The sequence below is a fragment of the Trachurus japonicus genome, chromosome 24 (genome assembly GCF_045865225.1).
Source record: "Trachurus japonicus isolate A0001 chromosome 24, Traja_1.0".
Taxonomy (NCBI): Eukaryota; Metazoa; Chordata; class Actinopteri; order Carangiformes; family Carangidae; genus Trachurus; species Trachurus japonicus.
The window spans coordinates 16,578,888-16,601,681 of NC_140930.1; the positions used below are offsets into that span (position 1 = coordinate 16,578,888).

Sequence of the window (22,794 nt, forward strand, 5' to 3'; positions counted from 1 at the left end):
CCCCTGCCATTTGCCATCACATCACATGCTGGAGCAACCCTCCCCTGCTCGCCCACCCTCCTCAGGCTCACGAGGCACTGATGCAGAGACCGGTGGTCAGCCAGCGCCGCAGCTGAATGTGTATGTGTACTGCTAGAAAGGGAGTCTTCATTACATTAACATTTTCTGACACTTGTGGGTGAAAGCTGAGCACTAAGAGGCAGGGGGGGGGTGAAGGAAACAGAAAAGTGTGATTGACAGAAGGAAAGTGAACAGGAGGCATAATGGGTGGAAAAGGACTGAGAGAAAGAGTAGCTGACAGTACAGGAGGGATGGGAGGAACAAAAAACAATTACAGAGGCATGATTCGATTTTTGCATTAACAAAAGAGCGGAAAAGCACAAAGCTCCGGCAGACAGGTAGAAATGCAAAGAGAGGGAAAAATGACTTGCTTGCTTCAAGGCAACAGCAATCAAACCTCTCACACCCTGTTAATAAATAAATGTTTAATTTAGAAGCATTATACACAACAACAAGCTGACATTTCAAATTCAGGGTGCAGTTTTAAGGTTTCATAAAACCCTTAATATCAAGCTATCAGTCATTATTTTATCTGCTGATTTAGGTTTAAAAAATCCAGGTTTCAATCTATGCAGTCCAAATATAAGCTTAAAGAAAGAAGAAGATTGACATTGACAGTACATGTCTTGATGACTTGACTTGCATTATGTAATACTGTGAAACACTGTTTCTCACTGAAGTAAAAAAACAAACAAAAAAACTAACACATACTCATATTGGCACTTTTTAAAGCAGATTTTAGAGTCTCATATGATACGAAAATGATTTAACACAATGAATAAAAAGACAATCTAAACTCCTCGTAGATCAGAGGTGGATTTTTAAAGAAGTAGTCATTGCAGTGTTTGGACCTTTTACAATCTTTCCAATGGTTCCATCATTTAAGAGTCAAAAACAATTGACATTTTTGAAAGGTATATACAGTTAAATAAACTTTGTTTAAAAAAGATTTGCAATTAAAAATGTAATTAATGGAAAATAACACAAAAGAAAAAATAAAAAGAATCCTTAAAGGCAGCCATTGAAGGCAAGTCTGAATGAGTAAAAAACAAAACTGGATTAGATTTGTCGCTTTAAAACGTCCACTGATTCATTACAAAAGAAAAGGTTTAGTCCAAATACAGGACATTTGAGTTGCTCGTGAACCATTATCTTCATTTTGGAAAGTCTTCTTGTAGTAGCAATAACAAACATTTAAAGAGGTGGGTAGTTGAAGCAAAATGTCGGAAAAGTCGGAATGTGTCACTAGACATCAGCTGATCATCTTCAACACTCAGAGTGGTAACAGAAGATCCAGTTCGTGTCAGCTGTGCCTCACATGTACCTGTTTTTGACGTACTCCCTGTACATCAGCATGTCTTCCCGGCACAGCGCCCTCACCTGGCCCTGACCGGTCAACACGTGGCTCTCGAACACGTCTCGGGTGTCCCTGTCCGCCTGTGGAGGACACACGGCGTAGATGCTGTCCTCGGTGAAGCAGGACACCGGCTCTCTGAGAAGACAGAAGGAGGAAGAGGCATGTTAGGAATGGTGGGTGTAGCGGAGAATTCATTTTCGATGACTCAAGTGGTGGTGGAGAAACAAGCCGTGAAGTTCAATTATTTTAACATCAGGGGAAAAATATTGCTATCTATAGTTATCACAAGATAATCAAAAAGTGCACCAAGGAATGGAAAATTGTTTTTAATCCAACTAAGACCTTAAAACACTACCGGGGAGAGCAGGGCATAAAGAGGGCCGTTAATGGAAACAAAATAGGATAGCACAGATGGGGCTTTTTACAAAGGAATTACTCATATTTTTCGCAGAAGCTTCACTCCAAAGCATGTCTCATCATCTTAAGGGGGCATTATCAACGGTGTGCTTGCCTGGTCATCCATTCAGTCAGCCAGTTCAGCAGCAGCTGAGGCCCCAGTGAGAAGCTGCTCAGACACATGGCTGCATTACAGATGCAGCTCCTTGGTGACTGGCTCAAGAGGCTGTGACAGCTCGAGGAAGCCTTGAGATGAATCATGACTTCAGTGAGTGTCATCATTGGAGACTTCAGCTAAGGGTTTAATGCAAATTAAAGCAACCAAAGTCCAAGGGACACCAACACACAGCCGAAGAGAGGCTGAGAACATCACACAGGTTTGTTATGTTTAATGGACAGGTTGAACCTTTTTGTGACATTTGAGGTATTCGGGGGAATTCTTTTCAGGCATCAACTAAAAGTGCACATTAAAAACAGGTGGATGGAAATCCACTTTGGGACTGCCAAGATCTACTCAAGCATCTGAGCAGAAGGGAAGTAGAGTACTGTGTTTCTGTGCCAGAACATTGTTCAATTTGCGCCTCATCCACAATGAGGAACAAATTACATTCATTCACTGTCGCCCAGTTTCAGGACTTCACTCTGCTCTACTTCAAACCTGGTAGAAGAAAACTTTATACTTTCTCCTGTTCACAGTAGGGGTGGTGAAAAAAATCGATTATTGATTAATCGCAATCATTGTATGGATGATTATGAGTCGATTATTACATTTCCAAAAATCAATTGTTATTGCGTTTTTTTCATCGTAACACAAACCAGGGAATACACACCAGTGACTCCTCCAGCCACTGGAGACTGTGAACTTTAGCTTTAGGATCGATGGCATGGGACCAATGTTGACAAATGATTATTTTGTTGTGTTACATTTTTAAAGTTCCCAAGCTGCATCTTTGATGTGTAGGAAAAAAAACTCAAACTATGGACTTTTATTTGCAAATGTTGACATTCTTTTTTTTTTTTTACCTTGAAGACTACATCTAAAACAAAAATAAATAAATACAATACATTTACAAAATCATAATTTGGAAGTTACATCTACACTAAACAAATCGAAGGTGCAGTGAGGTCTAACACAATGAAAAAGAAGTGAAGTAATCGGTGCAATAAGTTTGTAGTGTATTTTGGTTTACTGTTACTGGCAAATGGAAAAACAATAATTGGCAATAATCAAACTTGAATCGATAATCGTTAATAATCAGTGCACAGGACGAGAGCTGGGACACACTGATCTCGCAAAGTTGTTTTTCAGCCAAGAGACGCTGGGTGGAAGGCAGAGAGCCTCCATTCTCCCTCGTAACAAGTAACATGTCATTTATTAAACCATCACAACTACTTCAAAGCTGTTTAATTAAGGTAAAAATGTAGCATAGTTAAGCTGAAAATCCTGCATAGTTCCTCAAGTCTACATTAATTATAACATAGGGCAAAAATAAATCACCACACAGCACTAATTCTTCTTGACGGGAATCTGCACAATGTTCACATCCTTTCTGCTTTTATCTCCACCAGTTGAGTAAATTCTGCCTTTGCCTGGTGGGTCAATAGAGGAACTGCACAGAGGGAGGTGACAGACTTTCCTGTCAGTGGAAACATGCTTGGTGTGTTGTAACAGCATCTTAGAATAGCACTGTTACACAACAGACACACCTGCCGGACCCTGTAGACCTAACATGAGGACGACCGCAACGGATGAATGGACTAATGACCGGGAGTGGAAGATATATAGGTGGACAAGGTGAGATGCAAAGCGAGCATGGATGAAAAGATGTTAAGGTCCCCTGCTGACTGAAGGTTCCCTGTTCTTGTATACCGGTCATCTTTGAGTGACGTTTAACAACCTGGGCAAAAAATGGTATGTCTTTTTCCTTGATCAAAATGTACAAAAAAAGAAAAAAAGTGCAAGTTATGTGCCAATCTTGTGTTCCCTCGAAAAAGGCGAAGCACTCAGAGGCTACAAAATATATCTCTGCGTTACATCCAACATACACTGCCAGAAATAAGCACTTAGACCCTCAAAAAAGCTTTTGAAAAAGTATTAAAAAGGAATGACGGAAATATCACTCTGACGTAAGGATTCAGACACTACATTTAGCTCAGGTGTCTCTTGATTGGACATTAAATGATTTGATACTGTACAATACGACACTACGATATAACGCAATGCGACACGATACTGTACAATACGATATGTAGCATCAACATCAACAAATTCATGGATTCTAAGCTCCACAATCCTCGGTCGAACTACTTACCTAGTGAACAACATCAACAGATCAACATCAGCACCAGATGCATCAGATCAACGTAGTCATCGACAACAAAGGCAGCTGGCGACAATGTTCATCATAAAACTTGTAGCAGATACAAAGGACGTCCTGAACCTGTCCTGGGTAACAAGTCACTAAATAGCTCTTCAACTCAATAAAAACATTGATCATTGGATCATCCTTAAATGGACGGAAGTTTCTTCTCATTAAAGCAATAGTTCACCAAAAACAGGACTGTTTTAGGCTGTAAAAATGTCCTAAATGATGTTGTTTCGAGTAAACTCTGGACTATATCCCTCCAGGAGACTTGGATTGCAGTGGACGAGCAGTAAGGAGGAATATTAGAGGCTTTTTGTGTAGTTTTATGGACGTTTTTGTGTCTGGAGCTACAGTATTACTCTCATATAAAGTTTTTGTTGGACTACTGTACGAATGAATTTCATTTTTTGGTGAACTATTCCTTTAAGTTTACAAAAAGCACCTAAAGGACGATTCTGTGTTCCAAACCAAAACCCTCCGAATGCTAAAACTCTTTGGGGATTAGTGTTATTATTTTTCTTATGAGGTAAAACTGACCTGTTTAACATGTCCTCTTCATAATATCATATTTTAATTTGCAGTCAAAACTATGAAAACCGTCAACTCATGGTCCTCTTGATCAACAATGAAATCCTTTTTTATTCACCTGCACTCCCTCTCCCTCTCTAACCTGTGCTCTCAGACAGCAAAGTGCAGCACGAGATGAAGCAAAACATCGCCACGTGGATATATTTTTGTCCTCTATCTACCATTTTTCCATCCTGTTGATGTATCATTTCTGCAATTTTAGTCTCCAGCCCATGATGCACACAGCGAAACTGTAAACTCAGTCTGGCGACCTGAATGTATTTTTAGAGCAAAACAATAAAACAGCCCTTCTGTTTCCTCTCGTGCCTCACCGTGAACAGCCTTCAAGCATCTCTCATCTTGAGTGGGGTTCAGAGGGTTATTTTTCCTGAGTAGGCTGGTTATACTTTTTTTTTTCTTTCCCCAGAAGGAAGTACTGAGTTTTCAGGACACTATTCTTGTGTCCAATATTTTTGTTGCTTGCCTCATGACAAAAATAAGAATACTTTACAAATACTTTCCCTTCCTTTGCTCGTTTGCACATTGGCCTTTATTGATATGTCAAAATTGGACCAAACAAACAAACAAACGTCCTTTATATTTTCTTGCCTCCTCATTACTACTGTATGTGCTAATGTTGTGGTGGGCAAATCAATGTCCTGTGTATTATTTTGCAATGCACTAAATCAGACATTACACCAGAGTCTTTGATATAGTATACTGGGAAATGTGTTTATTAGCTTTCTGGCAGATTTAGATGAGAAGATCAGATCAATACGACTGTTGTATCAGCTCATTAATTATAAAGCTACAGTCAGCAGCTGGTTAGCTTTGCTTAGCTCAGAGACTGAAAAGAGCTAGTCTAGTTCTATCCAAAGGCAACACATTATTACAACATGTCTTGTTTGTTTGATCTCTGCAAAGTATAAAACTGCCATCATATCTGAGTGTAATCTATAAATAACAACGCTTGAGTCTCTTTAACCTGAGAGACAGTTGTGCTGCAACAGTAGCAAAGGGGGCAGTGCATGGGGACTGCTGGGCTTGCCTGCCTCCCTTTGTATATATATATGTATATACTGTATATATCTTAGGGCCGGGACTTTAACGCATTAATTACGATTAATTAATTACACAAAAATTAACGCGTTAAAAAAAATTAACGCATTTTAATTGCACTTATCAAAAAAAAAAAATATATATTTTTTTTTCTCATGTGTGTCTACGTGCGGTGCGCCCGCACGCGAGAGAGGCGGCAGTTTGAGAGGCTGACTGGCAGAGATGAGAGCTGGTGAAACGCTAGCATGTTAAAACACCATCTCTGATCTCTGCCTGCACATAGATACACAGACACGGGCGCACGCTAAATGCGCTATATAGCGCTAATTGCTCAGCTGCAGCGCTATATCTATGACCTGTCACTGTCACAGGTGCAGCTCATCTCATTATGATAGGACTACACCCTCAGAGCTGTCTGTCTTCAGACTGTCCTGACCTGTCCCTGAACATCACACAGGGACAACATGGAGCTGCTGTGTGATTGGTTACTGAGTTTTATTAATGTTTACATCAGGCTGAGTTCAACAAATCAGTTTATGCTACTGTGATTTAAGTAGCCTAGTTAAATACTACAGTAATCATCATAGTGTATTGGAAGGAAAGACCATTTAATCTGTATACCAAATATCGATTAGGCAAGGCAAGGCAAGGCAATTTTAGGTGAATTAATCGATAATTTGCATCCCTAGTCTGTTGGTCTTGGTTAAGTACCACCTTGAATGCTTAAGCTTATGTATTCAGTCATTATGGTATACTAAAATCCATGTGAAAAAAAATGCTTCTCACTGTTCTCAGGTCAAATATTTATATGCGATTAAAACGATTAATTAATTACAAAGCCTCTAATTAATTCGAATAATTTTTTTAATCGAGTCCCAGCCCTAATATATATATACATATATTTTCTAGGGGCTTTTTCACCTTTAATTGACAGGATAGTTCAGAGAGAGACAGGAAATGGGAGGCAGAGATAGGGCCGCTCGGTGCTGGATTCGAACCGGGGTCGCCTGCAGTGAGGACTATAGCCTCAACACTTGGGGCGGGTGCTCTACCAACTGAGCTAAACACCGCCCCATGTTATGTTTTAAACCATTTCCTATTTTATTTAGTGTCTTTGTGTGGGTGTAACAGAGTGAGAGCAGGTTGGAGCTGGACAAAAAGAGTGAAAGACAATGAGGAAAAATGCTCAGGTGTCATTGTGGCTCCATATTGCCTCCTGTCATGTGGTTGAATATTGATTTTATGAGGTAAAAAAAACAAAAACAAAAAAACACAATCTCAGTGACTTGCTGGGTCGTGGATGGACAGACTGGGAAACAGCAGGGGTGACAAGAAGTGAAGAAAGAGTGGCTGGTTACAAGAGATGAAGATTAAACTGTTCACAGCTAGAAGCCTCCCTTGAGGCCACTTAGCTCGATCAACTGTATTCACTTGTCCCAAGGCTGCTGGAAATGTTGAGTGGTATTTAAAAGGGTTCGGATTAGAACGTTAAACCAATATTGCATCGTAGTGCTCAACATTACACGTGACGTGAGTGAGGATTATTGGGTTTGGGTACATATGTTTTTCTCTCTCTCTCTGTGTTTGGGTGAATGTGTCACATGTTTTACTCACAAACAGATGATGTTCACCAGATTTATGTGTTCAGTTCTCTCCACTTTGTGCTGGCTCTCACCCAGATGTGCAAACCTGCAGGAAAAAGAAAAGAAAAACATAGAACAAAATTAAACACATTACTGCAGAATAATCCAATAATGTACACGTGGCTATCTTTGTTGCTTCCTTCCTGTTGCAGTCTTCATCATCTGAGGAGCAATTAACAGAGCGAAATTGGCTCTCAAAAAATTGCAGGTTCATGTTGTCTGTTCTTTCACACACATTTTTCAGAGATGAACATCTCTTGAACATCTCTGGTGAGAACTACAATGTTCAGAGCACGTCATCATCAAATCTCAAGTTTTCCCACAGGTAATTTTTTTTTAAAGTCACAACAATGAGGAGAAGTTGAGAGTTCCCCTCTGGCTCTTGCTTAGGATTTTTAATATTAATGCAATGATTAGTGGCGTGTATGGCTGCAGCTAACATCTTTGGAGCTGTTCCAAAAATCTTGCCTCAATAATGAATGCAGTTTCATTTTCATAATGTGCCACTACAGTGGGAGGATATGAACAACATTCTTCATTGCAGTTGGGGTTTGTTTGTTTGTTTTTGTCGCCTCAAAACTGTGCCTGATATCAAAGTCTGATGAGATACGAATCTGAGATTAAAAGTCATACATACTGTATGTAGCATGCTTTCCATTGTAGGGCAGACAACCAGTATCAAACACAGGCATGGTTGATACTAATGTGAATCAAAAATGCTGCTTTCAGTGATTCTCTTTGAGTTGACAGAGATTCAGAATTGTAGAGATATTTTAGTAGTTGTAAAAACAACATTTTTTGTAGTCTAAATGTGACTCCCAGGATAACTCTGAGGCATCACAAGATAATTAAAGGCATAAAGACAGTCACACATGACTGTTTATCTTGCATAACTGAATGTTTTTATAGAAGCAATCTAGGAAAGAAAAGTCACGTAACGAATTGTAGAAAAAAAAGGGTTTACATGTTGCATGCAAGTTTATTGAATATTAAAAAAAAAAATGTTATTCTCATTTAGTTTCTGTGGTTTCATTTGAAACAAATGGCCCAGACAGTGAATCAGGCCACATTTAATTAAGACTAAAAAGTAAATAGTGCTTTAATAGACATGACTGAACATTTGCCACTGGAATAACACAGTGGAGCAGTTATCCTCCTCTGTGGGTTTAGGACAGCTGCATGGGAGCAAAAAGCTATTCAAGCTTCACACTGTATCACATCAGCAGTTGGGATCCAAAGAACAGATAGTTGTGTTCAGTCTCAGAGCCTGATAAGGGCTATTCACTGTGGCTCATCAACATGTTCGGTAGCATACGGTGAGAACGGACAAAATGAAACAGAAAGAACAGAGACAAAACGAAAAACTCAGGGCTGAGGGAAGGCTGAGGTGGACAAAGAGCAGTGAGGTCAGATGTGTGATGCACACAGCAGGGTAGAGTTGACAATGTCCCCTTTTTGCAAAATGACCGATATCACCCTGAGGGGGCTGCTGACACCGACTGTCTGTGCCTTCCCTCTCCATCTTGGGCATTGGGTGCGTTGTCAATAACAATAAAAAGGAAGCATTTTCCTCAGGACCAGTTTAAACAGTGGTACAGTGGTAGTTGGACAAGATGTCTGGGCCTTTTTCTTTGTGGGCGTTTGCTTGAGTGTGACTTAAAGTTAGAGTTGTGTGCATGATGTCTGTATTACTTTCTCTGAGTTACAGCATCTATTACTCACCTCCCTCATTTAATCACACAATACATACACTAAATTTGTGTACATGTGGTGTGGATCATATATTTGAAATACAGCACAGTATGTGCTGCCTTGTGATAACTGTGGTGACTCCTAAACTTTTTATTTAGGACCATCGTCAACATGACATTTAATTTAAATGTCCAATGCTTTGGTCTTTGACTAAACACCTGTCGAAAAAAAAAAATCACATGTTACTAAATTTATCGGACATGCATTATTACCTTTCTTATCCCTTTAAAGACCAAAATGCCCATGCACACTGGTCCAAATGTTCTAGTATGTGCCTTTTTTTTTTTTTTAAATATGGACATAATACATAATGTGCATGTATGTGTCATATTACCTTTCATAAATGAGCAGGTCTTTTTCCGCAGGAAACTTGCCCAGATTGAGTCCATATGGCTCCTTCACTACCTGCTGCTGCTCCTGAGGAGGTCAGAGAGGACAGGTCAGAAACTCAAACTGCAGCTCCATGTGTGAGCCGGAGAAACACACAAACAGCTTTAATAAAAGAGTTTTAACCATGACCTCAAATGCACCGTTAAGAATTATTCAAAGTGGCACACTTTAGCAGATAAGGCTTCCTTGTTAACAGCCGGATCCAGCAAATCAAGTAGCTGTGACTCAGGTCATCAGGTTCAGTTGCTTCTCTACAACGAAATCACTAATTAGAGTGGCCAAAGCAGTGTAAACTAAGCAACTTTGAATGTAATTTGATTGCTGGTGTCTGATGAGGTGGTTTCATGTGCAAGGGTGGTGCCCTCCTGGGGTCTCTGCACACCGTGTCCACAGTAAGTGGAGATAGGACAAAAATAATAAACAGGATATCAGATTAAAAAGGTCAGATCGGTTCAAGATGACAGATTCAAAAGAGAAAGAGAAAGAAGAAAAAGAAATTCATAATGTCATGTTAAATAAAACTAAAATAACCGCATGCAATTAATTAATACCAAAAAAAGGTAATGGGAACCTGTATCTCTAATTCATCAAGAAAGATAGTAGAAGATTATTAAATCAGCAACATTAAAAAAAAAGTTTGTAATTACGGACAAATTATCAGTCAAAAATAATCATTGGCTAAATCAAGTCATGATAATAACAAAATAACAACCAAATCATTAGTGCTCTGTTCTGGTAAAAGAAAAAACACTACTGCACACTATATGAAGTAATAGAAAAACAAAAATACTGCATTTTCAATAGAAAATATATTAATCAATCAAATGAATGTGGCCTAACAAGGATTAATTTCTTCAACATAAAGCAAGAAAAAAGGAAACAATATTTATACTGTAATAGGGGGTCATGTATCATGAGACCACGTTATGATTAGAAATGAATTATTTCCTCATCAGGGCATGTTATGATATATTGTTAAGTTTTTCAAGCCACAATAAGACCAAACTATACTGTATACATATTCATTACTTAAGTTATTTTTATTCAGCTTTGCCTGTTATCTTCATGTGGAAATATATATTTTATTAGGTTTTTCGCCCTTCGTCCTCACTGCTAAACCTACCAAGGTTCCTACCAAGCACAAGGCTGATGTTGATCCAAAAAACTGCTCCGTTCAACGGTGGTGCACAAGACGATGACCTGTTCAACCTTGAAGCCGAGTATGACGCATCACAGTACCACTGCTGTGAGCTGAGGACGAGATGCTGTGGCTCCAGTGGACACGTGCTCACCGCCACCAGACAGCTGAATTGGTGGGTAAACATTTTCTAGTCTGATGAATCTCATGTAAACAGTGTGAATCCGTCTTGCCTTGTGTCTTGGTGTGAGATTGTGGGGATGGTGTCATGTTGTGGTCGTGAGTGTTTTCTTGGCAGGCGCGTGTGTGGGACCGTTTCTCAACAACTGAGCATGATCTGAACACTGCAGCTTCAAACATGGAGAAAAAAAAGAGAGAAACCCCTTTACATCAATGTGGATATCATAGAAATTAATTTGGAGAACAACTTCAAAGGAAAATTACCCTGTTGTTGTGTTTTTGGTGTTTCTTTTAATATATATATCTGATGTCTATTGCGATACATTAGTCATGCAGCTGGGTATAGGGAAACTAACCACAGCCTCAGACACCACTGATGAAGGCAATATACTGTACAGTAGTGTCTGTAAATGTTTATCTGTTTTGTCTCATAGTGTACATTGTCATTCTCTCCTGCTCTGGATGTCATGGCTCATAGTTGAAGACTCATCTAAGTTATTTAGAAGGCCTTGAGACACTTTTCTTTTTCTTTTTGGGCTTCTATACCTTTAATTGATAGGATAGTCAGAGACAGACAAGAAATGGGAAGGCATGGGAAGAGGTGGAATGACAGGCAGCAAAGGGCCGCCAGGGGATTCGAAAGGCAAGGACTATACAGTAGCCTCTGTATATAGGGGCGACTGCTCAACCCAGTGAGCTACTGTACACGACGCCCCATTGGAAAATGACTTCTTGGACAGACGTTCTGTGAAACCTGGATGTGTGTTTTATGACTTTCTATGAAGCTGTTATGTAACGGCATGCCCATTAGTGGCCTTAAAGCAGTCAGTGGTGCCATTCTTCTAAAGCTGCAGCGATACCCTCGACATAATGAATTGAATTTTCACTGAATTTGTATTGATCTGCAATGCGGGGAGGGGAAAACAAATGACGGTGTTCCACGACCATCTCTATAAAACAGCCGCTATGAATGCACACGCACGCACGCACGCACGCACACACACACACAGCATCATAAAAACACTTCCAAGATTACACACACATGCAACATACACACATATGGTGTCTAGAGCACAGACGAGTGTGTAAACATACACAGCACAGCAACATACACCCACACGCATTGCAAATCTATCCATGTTTAAGCAGGTGCACGTATGCCTGTATCGAGGAGGAATATGAAATGAGAATGTGTAATTACATGGCAAACGTGGTAATGATCTGATGTTTAAATATTTCAGCAGTTTTGTGTTGTGCCGGCACCCTGGCAATCCATTCTCAGGGACAGGCTGGGAGCCAGCGACACGAGACGCACGCGAGTGAGAGTGTGCACCCAACACGTGAGCTAGCTGTCCAGCTCGAAATATTCATGATCGGCTCAGTGCTCAAGGCCCCGAGAAGATAGAGAAGAGGGGGCCTATGGAAAATACATCATAAATCAGAAGAGGAAAGAGATGGATGGAGCAGGAGTGGGGAGAGAATCAAAAACGGTCCTTTGAAAACTCCTCATTTTACATGAAGCAAAACTGGATTTTTGAAATATTATACTTGGCAAAACAATTTTTTGTCTTTGTGTAAAATCATGAGGCCAGTTATAAGTGTTTTTATCAACCGTCTCAGTGACGAATGACAGTTGCAATGTACCAAATTCTGGCTGGCAAACCATGCAGATGGGAGCAAAATGGTTTTATTCCTTAAAAAACTTAAAATTGGAAGTACCACTCCCAGTCCACAGGTTTTTTTTTTAAGAAAATCATTTTCCATACAAATTAGATTTAATTTTTTTTAAAGAGGCCTTCTTGCCAACATTTTGGCTAAGTGTTCACAAGAAGATGGATACCACTCTCATCTATTTGTGTCAAAGCAACACACCAATTAGCTTAAAGACTTGATGCAGGGGAAAATCATGGTGTCTGTTTGACAATGAAATGACTGTATCATGTACCACCACATACAGTAAAATAATTACTTGTGTACTATAATTTATGTAACATGTTAAATAATGAGCCTTAAGGTCCTGAATGGCAGTGACATCCGGATAAAGGAAGGGCAGCTCTTTTACTCACGGTCCCTATAATGCATTTTCCGATTGACTATTCCTTTGATGAGGGCGTATTAAATACTCATGTGTTAATGTGAACTGAACACAAGCTGCTTCCAAAGAACTAAAATTGGAAAATCAGAAATTACTAGGTCAAGTACACAAGATCATGAGTCTCACCAGACATGTGGAAAATCAGTAGTAGTCACAGGATGTACATAATGTTAACTCTCACTATCGACAGTTCTATTTCATTTTTACTGGCAGTCATCCAAAACTCATAGATTTTGTCTTTGTCACACAAAACAAATTGATAAAAAACATTATTAAACCTTCCCGTATGTGGCAACAGATACATCACTTCTTTTTGAAAAAATAAAAATGAATGTAATGTCTCTTCTTGTTTTGATTTTAGCTTATGTACAGGTATTGTGTTAAATTTTGCATTTGAAGTAAATTAAAAATATGGGACCCATATTTCCCACAGTGGAACAATGTCACTGCCATCGTCACTGAAGAAGAAGTCCCTCCATCAAAGTGCTGAAGTGGATTTTGTTTGAACAGCAAGAGCTGAACGAGCCTTCAAGTGATGCCAAGCAAAGACTTGACACCATCTGAGGCATACAAGAACTGATTTACCCACAATCCCCTGGTGTTTTGGGAGATTGTTTGTAATTCTTCAACTAATCTGCTTGGTTGGATGACGACTGCCTACCAGCACTCAGGACCGTGTCCATAGACTTTTCAAATCGTTTCTGAATGAGACGACTGATGGAAAATTAGGACAAAAGGGCAAAGTGCAGGACTCGCTCCCCCTTTTGCACCTTTAAGACAGTTCTTATCAACTGACACATCCAGAGAGGAAGCCATTACCTGGTGTTTCCGACTGATCCTCTTGACACACTGACCTACTACCTGTTCTGATTGATGTGCTCCCTCTCTCAGCTGTGCTACTGAATCTGGGTTAATGGGAGATGCAAACGTGACAACAGTCCACCTGGGGCATGAAATAGATACCAGTATAGTGATGATTGACCCTGGAGACTCGTCACCCCTGCACTGTACGCTACATATACTAAATGACAGCGTGTGGTGAGCTATAAAATGAAATGTGCCACTTAAGAAAGCAACATCTCACATCTTATCTGTGGCTGGTTACACCATGATGTCAAGAAGAGCATTTTGAGTCAACCGTTTTTTTCCCTACTTTGCTCCATGAGATTTAAAGGAATAGTTCACCCTAGAATGATATTTCGCTCATTATCTACTCACCCTCATGTTGACTAAGGGCTGGAAGAAGTTTCAGATTCCTCCGTGGCTTCTCTGAGTCACAGGGGGTCTCGGCATAGCAGTGCATGCATGTTTTTTTGTGTGTGTTTTTTTACGAAGTTTAAGTAAAAGACTTAAGGAAAACTCTGTATACGTATTTCAACAATAGATCAAGCAACCATGTGTAATGTGAAAGAAGGCGCCCATAGAGGTGAGTTTCAATGTCTTCTAACTCACTATTTACGTTTTGCAGCTGCAACTTTACTGTTGGGCTCACTCTCATCAACCTAGTTTCTAGCCGGAGCAGCCAAGGTGCTAATGTCTAGTTAATGAACACAGTGGCTAATTATCTGGTCAGAGGCCAGATATGTCTCTAAGCAGCTGGTGGAGATTAAAACAGACCTAAAATGGTAGAGTAAATATTTGACTTTTACTCACCAGATCAATAACACGCCACAACGTACACTATACCAGATTTTCACAACACAATCACTGATATCTGAAGCAAATTAAGTAATTATGGCTGTAATTATAATAAGGGCTGTTGTAAAATACTTAATCACGATTAATCTCAAAATAATTGCACATTTCTATTTGTTCAAAATAACAAATATACTGCTTTACGCAAATGTAACTTAATTATACATTATCCAAAAACCACCAAAGGCTTCTCTGCATTTATGTGCTAAAGTGAAAGGTGCTCAAATAATAATATGAAGGTCCATCTCCATCCAAGTGGTGACCTTAATGTTAGCAGAGACGGTTTAGCTTGAAACCGTGAGTCGATTAGTTTCCGGCAACTGAATCCAACTATGGATCGGGCCAAAGGTCCATAAAGCAGAATGTGTGTTACAGTAAATGCATGTAAAAAAAAAGAAAAAAAAAAGAATAGTGGTGATATTACTGTGTTCATTTTTACAGCAAATAATACATCTTTAGCTTTGACAATAAATTAAAGCATAGAGTAAATCTTTTCCCATAAATAACATTTCAATGTAAACATCAAAAGCTGAGCAAGAAAACCAAAGAGGAGATTAAGTGAGCAATCAAAAAAGAATCACAGCGACCATGACACCTGCAGGTGACCACATATCCCCTGATGCCCTAAAATCAGACAAATCCCATAGCACCTGTCCTACATACAGGTTTTAATGATACCTGGGCCTTAGAGGACGAAGCCACAGACAAAATTACTGCTACTCTTCCCATTAAAGTAACACAAGTGCATATAAGACACCACAACAAGCAATGCTATAAATTCCCACAAAAATCCTGATCATGCTGTACACAGGATACATTATGTGCTTTATGCGAACCTCCAGAGAGGACAGGGAGATTTCAGAAAGAAAGCTTACATTTCAGAATGATGCTTTACATGTTGAACACTTTCTCCGTTTTATACAAAAGCATTCAAAAGTCAAGACAGAAAGACGCAATAGAGATCAAAACTGAATTACTTTAATTTAGTTACTAGTCAACTCCCCCCTCGTGCTCTAGGCTGCCAGTTAGTGGATTTAGAAAGTGAAGCAGTAAAACGGAGCAAAACCTGCACAAATCTCAGTAATAGCCACCAGACAGATGGATAAAATTGCACATTTATAAAAGAATATGGATTTTAGCTTTAATATTTTACATAAGAGCAGATCTACTGTTGAGGATAACTGAGGCTAGATCAAGAACTAGAGGTAAAGAAAGAAAGAAATAACGGCATAAGGGACCTTCTATTATCTAATCGCCCTGAGAACAGCATTAACACAAGGCTACACTAATGAGACTGATGTTTTTTCTTCTGTCTGACGCAAACAGAAACACACAACTAATTTCTTGATTTCTTGTGGGAGACTCAGGGCGGTGGGTGGAGAGGAGAAAAAAAAACAATCAGGGTGACATACTCAAATTGGAAAGAAAAATGCTTCCGAGGCCTAAAATACAAGCAGGTGGCATGATCACAGCCTAAAATGTAATGACATTTTCCTGAGGTCCTGAGAGGTGCTTACATAACCTTGACTCATTATAGAGTCTTATTTGACAGGATTCTGTTCCTCCTCCCTATTAAACAGATGCTCTGAGGTGATTTTGATTTTGTTTTACTTGTGTTTTCATACCTCCTGTGTGCGGGTGCTCTCTCCAGACTCTGTTAGCAGTTTGATCGGGGTGGAGCGCTGGGACACGGAGCCGTCGTCGTCACGGTCCTCCTCCGAGTCGTCCTCCGACGTGCTGGAGATGGCTTCCTCGCTCGGGGGTGGGGGTGCGCTGGCTGCAGTCTTCCTCTGGAGCAGCGTCTCCTCCTTACTGCTCTTGTTGCTGCCGACACATGCACAGACATTAAATTAAATACAGTTGTGCTCATAAGTTGGTAGATTTTGTAAAATGTGTACCATTCTTTAAGGAAAACATGAGTGATCAGGAAAAACACATTTACCTTATTTCTAATGGGATTTAAATGAAACTATGAGACATCCCAAAATAACACAATCATTAAAAAACTTTGATCAGAGTGCCGTATAGCTCGGTGGGTTGAGCAGGCACCCCATATGCAGAGGCTACAGTCCTCACTGCAGCCAGCCCCGGTTCAAAACCCGAATCAGGTGGCCCTTTGCTGCATGTCAGTCCCCCTTTCTTTTCTCTCTCAACTTTCCTATCAATTAAAGGCAAGAAGTAAAAAAAAACCAAAAAACCTAAAAATATAAAGATCATCAGAGAGTCTGCCCAACAAATTGGTTTACCACCTGACCGTGGCTTGATTTTGAACCCCTAAATTTCCACTTTTATGAGAGTTTGAGCACCGATGATGGGCATTCTCAAATCTTTGGATTAAAAAAAAAAAAGTTTTTCTATATTTATATTTTTTAATATTTTTTTATAAAGTTGAACAACCTTCTCTCTCAGGTCCTTGTTTTCCCTATGGCTCACAATCTAGCAAAGTCAGTGCAGCAATGGATGAAATGTTCAGAGCAAAGGAGCAAAAACAATTGTGTGATAATAAATGACTTCACCCAACCACTAACTCTGAATAAAATACTTTCTTTTTTAATCAATTATATTTTCTGAAATATGGCCAATATTTCTGCCAGGGTATGTAAACTTATGAGCACAACTGTATACTCAAACACAACAATAAGCTTGTATATTTTGTTAACTTAACTAATTAATTCATGTGTAAAACCTAATTAATTCATCTGTAAACTTAAAACATGTTTTGCATGTCTTCTGCAAAATTAAAAAAAAAGCGACAATATCACCATAACTGCTCCCCAACAAACCAGACCAACATAGACACAAAAATTAGGGAGATTTTTCGTGAGACAAAGTTCTCCCTCGATTCTGCAAATAAAATCTCACTTGAACTCAGTGTTTCCCAGCTCTGCCAGGAAAGCTTGGTTGACTCACCAAACGGTGACTCAAAAATCTCTATAACAAGATCCAACTCTTCAGAGTGTTTGCCCCTCTTGGTTCGGTGGGCATGTACCCAGCTGTTTTGGTACTAATGGTCATTTCTCGGCAGTGCTCACTTAAGAAAGTTAATGTGAAAGCTGATATAGTGGTTGATTATCTTCTATCAGTCTACATCTGAGTCACACTTCAGCATTACAAATATACAAATTTAAGGGGTTGTTTATGATCAATGATTGTTTTAAGCTCTTAACACCGATGTTTGTTTTGATTCAGTATCGGCAGGTGCACTTACATACACTGGATGATGAAGATCATCTCATCTCATGCAACTGCCCAGAGTAGGGCTGCAACTAATTCTTTCCATTATTGATTAGTCTGAAAATGATTTGCAGATTGTTTCCCTGTTGATCAACATATCTATATATTGACTAATGTGACACAGAGAGCTGCACCAAAGAGCTCACAAAGGCAACGTTCGGTCAATCGCACCAAAGCTGCTCCATCACATGATGAAAAGCACCTGATAATAATAAACCCTATCTGTTGACTGCTGCATAACCAGAGAAGAGGAGGCAATGATGCTCAAGGACCTCTGGTTTCCTCCACTCAACATGTTGCCATTGTGACCTGACCGAGACAGGTGGCTTAACAAGATGGATGAATAGAATAGTCTGTGTGTGTGTGTGTGTGTGTATGTGTGTATGTGTGAGTACCGTACACGTGATGTGGTGAAGTTCAGAGCCAGTGAGTCAAATCACGTCATAAATGCTACATGCTGTATTTTTCACCAGGTGAACAGACAAATACAATAGCAGATGGCTCCCTAAAGAGTAAAGTATTCAAGGGAAACACTGAAGCAGTATAGAACATCAGGGTTGTCAGGTGTAGCAAAGTGGTGGTCACGTTGTGCTGTGCATTTAAGAGACACCAGCACATGAGGACTTTAACCGAGGACAAATTCAGCTATAACTCGTTTAAAAGAAGCCTGTGTGTGCCAGAGTGATTATTAAAAAAAAATCTATTCATGTACATGCTCTGGCACACACACACACTCACACAATTGGTCACTGATGAAATCAACACCATGTTATGAACAAAAAGAGTGGAGAGTTGTTTTTGGTTACCTGAGAACACAGTGTCAAATGAAGTTGTGTGTATGAGGGCACAGTGACATAGGATTTATTGCATCCAAAAAAAAAAAAACACCGACCAGAACATAACAAATGTGAACATGTGTAGTGGCTTAGATTTACTGACCTCAGCACTGATTTTCCTGTTTCCTCTGGCTTGCGAACTGTGAATGGGCTTGGATCCACCCCTACGGTCTTGGGCATAAATTCCCTTTATGAACACAGAGCAGAAGGGAAGCCATTAGCAGACATCCTGCGGTACCATCGCAATACCAGCTAATGAATGTTTGCTACATCCTTAAAGTGAGGCGCTATTCATTGACAAAAACATTTCAGCAGTGTTGAACCAATAAACTCACTGTAGTAAACTGTACGTGGATTTACAACCACCAACCTTTGTTTTTGTATGTACCCATACTAAATCTTTGATTGCTAGAATTTCTTTTGTGTATTTCTTTGTGTAGTCACCTTGCAGAGTTGGTCATGGCGATACAGAACGTGTCGTCAAAGGAGGTGAGTTCATAAGGTTTGAAGAATTCTGTGTAAGTGTCGGTACTCTCATCAAAGCGGTTCACTCTCTTCACTATGATTTTCTTCATGTTGTCCTCGCAGGGGACTGCATCCAAACAGGAACACACAGGGAAGACAGCGTTTAAAGGGTTTTAATACACATATAATAAGGTTGGTGATAAAGTACAGTATAATACTGTATTCTTATCTGTTATCTAATATCTAATCATGTCATTATTGGTGCATCATTTTGGTCTGAACTGAAGAAGCTACATCAAAAATAGGCTAGCCTACTGGTTGGCTTTTCATGAACTTTAGCAAAGATGACACCCCATGAATTCATTCTTATGACTTTTTATTTCATTTTCGCATGTATCAATTCAGCTTCAGCTGTGCTTATTAGCAAATGTTAGCCCGCTAAGATGCTAAATTAAGATGGAGCAGTGAATATATTTTCAATATACTCATGGAACGTAGTTCAGCTCAGCTGTGCTGTGAGCTAATTAGCATGCTGACGTTAACATTCAGCTCAAAGCACAGCTGAGCCTTCGACTAGTCACAGGGCTGCCAGTTAGCATGGCTAGCTAAAGACTCAAAAGTTGTATTTCCTCAGTAGGAATGACTGGGCTGAGAGCCACAGGCTGAGGAGGTACAGACTGATTAGAGTACCAATGGAAGGTGGATACAATTTATTTACAGATAATGAAGAAATACCTTCATCATAGGGAACAGGAAGATAGGACAGGATTCCCTCTGACCACCAAAATGTGTAGCTGGAGACAGAAACAGAGTGATAGATTGAGTACTGAAACCTTTCAGAAGACTTTGCATTGATTATTGTGCACTGCAGTCTACGCTGTTTCTACTGGGACTTCACATAACCTAGATATACAAATTGACTTGGTTGGACCACCCACTGTACAACTCCTGAATACATCAGCCTTTTATTCAATATGACCAATTTGAGCGAATGCACTGATTATGATTTAGTGTGTGATGTGCTACTTAGGCGGGTTCGAGAGCAAAAGCACAGTGTGTGGCCGCCGAATTGAATTCAGTTCCGCCCGCGGTAATTTCTTGGAATAACTGCTGAGCTACATAGGCCCATTGTGGCTGCATCAACCAGTGGGCTGTACCAGAAAACTGGGTCTACTTTATGTAAGCGTGGGTCCTATAAAGAGCAAACAACATGCATAGTGCTAGGATGCTCCCACACACAGCGGCCAATTAGGACAAGAGCTACTTTGAGTCACACTTTCTAATATAAGGGAAAAACAAAGTCCACTTAACAGACAGACAAAACATCATCTTGAAGAAACGACAGCTTCATTAACAGACTGGAAATGTAATCTTTTTGTGAAGTTATTCACATACTGACACTACTCTTCAAATCAGAAGCGAAATATGAGAAATGATCTTCTCATATCATATACTGTTGTAATGTAGACACTCGATTGAATCCTCAGGGCATCAAGAGTGTGACACATAATTACACCTCATGGCCAAAAGCTCTGACACCATTGTCCAGGTAATGAGGATGGTGACGCATCCACACACTCCTATGAACAACCTCAGCACTCTTGGTGGACATGGTTTAGTATCAGCTAAAAAAAAAAAAGCTTTCAACAAACGGCAACAAAGGTGAAATCTTTGGTGACCAATTTTTCACTGAGCTATTTAGGTTAAGAGCTTACTGTGTCGACAAATGTGTCTCTGGGTTTGTTTGTTTGTTTGTGTGTAAGACTACATTTGTGTATTCAGATATATTAGATATATTACATAAGTAGATCCTTAGATTTGTGTAATAAGTTGCTGTGTATTTGTAACTGTATGTGTGTTTACCTGCGCCTGTCCTGAGGGAGGGCCATGGTGCTCCTCTGATGCAGGTAGAAGTCAGTGGGCAGCTCCCACAGATGCGGCTTGGTCTCTGACGGCTGGTAGACTTGGAGAAACAGGTTGATGGCATCCTGTCTGTCCGCATCTGGAGGAGCAAGATGGACACATGACAACAAAAACACTGTGAAACACAAAGGAATAATACACAATGTTATCATTTGTCGTTTGCAATGTTAAAACAATTTGTTGACCAATTGGTTTTTTGATCAGCAGTAATGATGGGGAATTGAAATGAGTTGCAAATGATTGTCAAAAATATTTCCAATTATTTATTGTTTTTCTTAGTTTCATGTGATTTTAAATTGATTGTTTTTGTGTTTCACACCATATTTGGGTTTTAAGACATTTTACCCATATCTGACTGTTTGGAGATTTTCTGAACCAAATCAACAATCGATAAGGAAAAAAAAAACAGTGAGAAAATCAATTAGAAATGTACATATTTGTTAGTTACAGCGCAATGCCAATCGGGACTGTGGTGTGAATTTATCAGTTCACCTTCCACCAAAACGAAGACGCATCCTGCTCAACCTTTGCAAAGTAATCTTACCATAAAGTCTATTTATCAGCTTTCACTTGAGCTTTCAGCTACTGCTTACAATCACCCTACATGTAGGCAGAAAAAAACATCCTCCGTTGTCATGGAGTTAGTTAAGCTGGGAATAGTGTATCTATTGATATCATGCATTTACCCCCCACGATGTGTTATGTAACATGATTGATGAAATCCAGGTAAAGTTGAACTCCCTCACCCCTGGTCTGTCTGTTAACAGGACACAGACCAACGAAAACTCTCTGCAGCATGTTTGGTTAAGAGAGTGTGCTGCGATAATCTGTGTGTGTGTTTGTGTGCTCAGCGTGTGGCACGTGTTTTGCATGTTGCCCAGTTTGGTGCCATTTAATCCATCCCCCAGCTGTGAAGCCACGTGCATGCTGCTCCAACAGTCACGTTAGATAATTAGAAACTAAATTGGGTTCTATTAAAGCCTTCTATCAAACCTTTTCTCTAGGTAATTTTCAGCATGAGATTCGGTCAATACATCATGAGATAAGAGTTATGGATGAACATAATAATACACGTGCAACAGAAGGCATTGACAAAAAACCCTTGTCTCATGACATGTATTATGAATGAAAATCTGTCTGCAGGTCTCAGCACACTTTTCCCACCTCTTCACTGGTCTCATCAAAACAGTCATTCAAAGGCAGCAAAACATCTCTTAGCGTGTACTGCACCTTTGTGTACCCACACAGAAACAAAAAAGTGGAAACAAAACAGCAAAATAAAACAACTTGATTTGTCTGCTGCTGTGTTCTCCCAATAATGGGGTGAATCATTAAATTGTGGTGACAACTTAATTGCATAAGTCTAATATTTTTGTGCAAACACATCCCTTTTTCGGATTAGGGAGGTTGACACCACTATATCAAGTTTTGATCTGACACCAAGTTTTATGAGGTTAATATGTGGGAATAATATATTCTAAGGAAGGAAAAGTAGAGTTCATTTATATATTTAAATTGTGAGCAAAAGACTTACATGGAAATACAAGGTCACATTTAGATTACTTCAATTTATGAACACCACTGTAACCACGGGCAAGTGACTGAAGAAGTATGAGTTGGCAAGTCTAGTAGGACATG

General features: G+C 39.6%; 1 protein-coding gene across 1 annotated transcript in view; it reads right to left on the minus strand.

Annotated features, from left to right (window-relative positions):
- Positions 1-470: 470 nt before the first annotated feature.
- The window catches only part of fig4a (FIG4 phosphoinositide 5-phosphatase a), a 46,931-nt gene continuing 24,607 nt past the window's right edge, over positions 471-22,794 (minus strand). Inside the window, exons 17-24 of the mRNA XM_085770317.1 lie at positions 21,097-21,235; positions 19,969-20,027; positions 19,213-19,360; positions 18,872-18,955; positions 16,324-16,522; positions 9,535-9,617; positions 7,420-7,494; positions 471-1,552 (exon numbers count right to left, since the gene is read on the minus strand). Of these exons, the coding sequence (XP_085626443.1) occupies positions 1,375-1,552; positions 7,420-7,494; positions 9,535-9,617; positions 16,324-16,522; positions 18,872-18,955; positions 19,213-19,360; positions 19,969-20,027; positions 21,097-21,235 (965 nt within the window). The 3' untranslated portion in view covers positions 471-1,374. The remainder of the gene's footprint in view (positions 1,553-7,419; positions 7,495-9,534; positions 9,618-16,323; positions 16,523-18,871; positions 18,956-19,212; positions 19,361-19,968; positions 20,028-21,096; positions 21,236-22,794) is intronic.